We start from the raw sequence: 3,334 nt of genomic DNA, 5'->3' as shown, positions 1-3,334 counted from the left end.
CTTTGAGTACCTTGAAGGTAGAAAAGAGCTATACAAGGGTGAGGAGGCGTGGCCGGCAGACCTGCAGCGAGGCGGGGCGCGCCGGGACCGGCTCCGAGATGGATGTCAGGTGCGTGGATCGCCCACCTTGGCGCAATTCTATAATCACCTGGCAGTGTGTAGAAGGGCAGCAGCCGAGAACGTCGGGCAGAAGGAGTTGGAGAGCCAGCAATACATGCAGCGCGGAAGCGACCGAAAGCAAGATGAAGACGACGACGAGGCTGGAAAGCGAACCGTAGAGCGAGCAGTTGGGAAAAGGAGCTGACAAGCGACCCGACGACACAGAGGTTTATTGAAAAATAAACAAAGTCACGAAACTGCTCGAAGTCATGTCTGGCCTTGGTGGTCCATGGAACCCGGAGGGAGGAAGACCTCCACAACAAATATTACCCATTTACCATTTATTTAAAGAAAATTAGCTAAAGATTCCAAATACATTAGCTCGAAAAGTGTGATTTAAATTTTACATTCGCCACCCAATAGAAAAAAAGTTCACGTCCAATGAAAGCAGAACCAGAAACAAACTGTCTGATGCTTGAAGTTTATTGGAATGAAAGTAAAAGCGTGTTTGTGCTCTTGAGTAGACAAACAGCGCGGCTCCTCGTGCCCTTGGAGAAGCAAACAATCACTTTGCGATCTGACATGGCACGGAGCTTAACTCGGAGCACGGCCCGTCGTTGATTGGACCCCAAGCTGGACAAAGACAGGAGACAACGTTCAGTGTGATGCTGAGACGGACGTTAAGCGAGATGTTTAGTTCAACTTACAGCCAGAGTTCATCCACACGCAGTTCTCATTGCCGTTGAAGTTATCAGGCTGACCTTCACGCCAAGGAGCAGTCTCCAGTGGTTCACCTCCATGGATCCATTCAAAAGCATCCTGAAATGAAGACAAACGTGCTAAACATCTCTTCATTAACTTATCATCATCAGTGTGTTGGCTGCTTACTGGTCCTCTTTTGGCACCAATCCAGTAGTGGAGTCGAAGCGGAAAAGCAGCAAACATCATACACACCAGCTTTTTGTGCTCGTCATGGCTTGTCAATTTGACCACAGCACCGTCGTCTAATTGACACCCTTCCTGATAGATAGACAAAGTAGAAGATCAGGACCAGAAGATTTTTACAGTAGCTGCTTTTGTTTACTGGAGTCTCACCTGGGCTTCCTTGAAAGTCATCTGGGAGGTTAAAAATTTGACGCAGCTGTCATCGTTCAGGCGGTACTCCCCAGCATCACATGGCTGCAGCTCGGTGGTGGCACAAAGAGCAGCCACCTCTGCATCAGTCCCTGTGACACAAAATACTGTCAGCTTTTACCCGCTGCTCGTCAGAGTAAACATTACTGACGCTTTGTTTATTACAAGAATAAGCAGGGGCGACCATCAAAGCCCCCATCAGGAGGATAGTTGTCACAGCAGAAGGCATGGCTCAGAATGACCGACCTGCAAAAGGAACAATGTTAATTGTACTGCATCAACCTCTGCCATCTTTCTCTTCTACTCACCAGAGATGTGTGGTGTTCAATCTCGCTCCACCGTCTTCAACTTCACCTCAAGTTCTCAGCTCCTAAATACTCACCGTGACGCCTGAGGACATGCCAGTGTTACATATGAAGATTGTTCACATTAACATGGCGCCACCTTTTTTGGTCTTAGTCATATTTGATCAGGCAAATACAGACAACATATTTGTTCTGACAGACGTCCAAGCAGCTGAGCTTTGCCACAAAAGAGCCACATCGTCGGTTGCTGGCTTGGCACAAGAGCCCGGGCATTTGTGTACGTCAGCGACAACCTAAATCAAGACACCATTTGTAGTTATCACATCGGAACTGCTAAATTACTTTGCAGAGTCCACCAGCACTAGTGGAGCATGTTGGGATGGATTGCAAATGGAACATGCAGTGGAAGAAGTCAATCAATCAATCAATGTTTAGTTATATTGCCCTAAATCACAAGTGTCTCAAAGGGCTGCACAAGAAACAACGACCTCCTCGGCTCAGATCCCACATCAGGGCAAGGAAAAACTCAACCCAACGGGACAATGAGAAACCTTGGAGGGGACCGCAGATGTGGGGACCCCCCCACCCCCCTGGGCGACCGGTGCAATGGACGTCGAGTGGATAATAGTGAGAGTCCAGTCCATAGTGGATCCAACATAATAGTGAGAGTCCAGTCCATAGTGGATCTAACATAATAGTGAGAGTCCAGTCCATAGTGGATCCAACATAATAGTGAGAGTCCAGTCCATAGTGGATCTAACATAATAGTGAGAGTCCAGTCCATAGTGGATCTAACATAATAGTTAGAGTCCAGTCCATAGTGGATCTAACATAATAGTGAGAGTCCAGTCCATAGTGGATCCAACATAATAGTGAGAGTCCAGTCCATAGTGGATCCAACATAATAGTGAGAGTCCAGTCCATAGTGGATCTAACATAATAGTGAGAGTCCAGTCCATAGTGGATCCAACATAATCGTGAGAGTCCAGTCCATAGTGGATCCATCATAATAGTGAGAGTCCAGTCCATAGTGGGGCCAGCAGGAGACCATCCCGAGCGGAGAAAGGTCAGCAGCGCAGAGACGTCCCCAACTGATGCACAGACGAGTGGTCCACCCTGGGTCCTGACTTTGGACAGCCAGCGCTTCATCCTTGGCCACCGAACCTGTGCCCCCCCCCTCCCCCTCCCCGAAGGTGTTAGAATAATTATGTATATAGTATCACACTAACTTTATGCTTAAGGGCCGTTGCTATAAATGATTGTCAATTGTGCTGAAGTGGTATTTTTGTATCTGTGCAAGCAGGCTGTTCAAAAGATTGCCAGCAGTCTTTATCAGTGTTGATTCCAGACTCGGCCTGCTGATTGCCAAGGCCGAACACCGCCGTGACGCAGACAGAGCAGAGACAAGGCGATATGACCTGCGTCACCTAATTTTTATTTATTCTATAATCATATATTGTGTCTAACTGGAGTTGTCGAGATTACCCCCTTCCCCCAGCCACAGCTTCAGTGATGTAATAGGGCCCTTCCAAATAAATAGAGGAGGCGCGCGGGCTTGACTTTTAGAATGTAGTTTGGATCTGTAACTAGAATACAGCCCAAAACACGTGTCTCCTCGAGCTCGTCCATCGAGAGCCTGCTGACCTACTGTATTACAGTATGGTACGGCAGCTGCACTGCCGCAGACAGGGAGAGGCTGCAAAGAGGGGTCAAGTCGGCTCAGAAGATCATCGGCCGCCCTCTCCCCTCTCTGATGGACATCTACACCTCCCGCTGCCTCAACAGAGCCAGTGCCA

The 3,334-nt window shown here is 48.3% G+C and overlaps 1 protein-coding gene across 1 annotated transcript; it reads right to left on the bottom strand.

The window, feature by feature from the left end:
• Positions 1 to 609: 609 nt before the first annotated feature.
• Positions 610 to 1,567, bottom strand: LOC133662590 (C-type isolectin Sp-CL4-like). The gene is made up of 6 exons (XM_062066707.1): positions 1,542 to 1,567; positions 1,399 to 1,479; positions 1,195 to 1,325; positions 988 to 1,119; positions 807 to 918; positions 610 to 732 (listed from the first exon to the last, which is right to left on the bottom strand). Exons 2-6 carry the CDS (start codon positions 1,460 to 1,462, stop codon positions 665 to 667), a joined length of 507 nt encoding a protein of 168 aa, XP_061922691.1. The 5' UTR covers positions 1,463 to 1,479; positions 1,542 to 1,567; the 3' UTR covers positions 610 to 664.
• Between the last annotated feature and the right edge of the window lie 1,767 nt (positions 1,568 to 3,334).

This window comes from Entelurus aequoreus, linkage group LG02 (genome assembly GCF_033978785.1).
Source record: "Entelurus aequoreus isolate RoL-2023_Sb linkage group LG02, RoL_Eaeq_v1.1, whole genome shotgun sequence".
Lineage (NCBI taxonomy): Eukaryota > Metazoa > Chordata > Actinopteri > Syngnathiformes > Syngnathidae > Entelurus > Entelurus aequoreus.
This window is presented reverse-complemented; position numbering and strand designations above follow the sequence as displayed.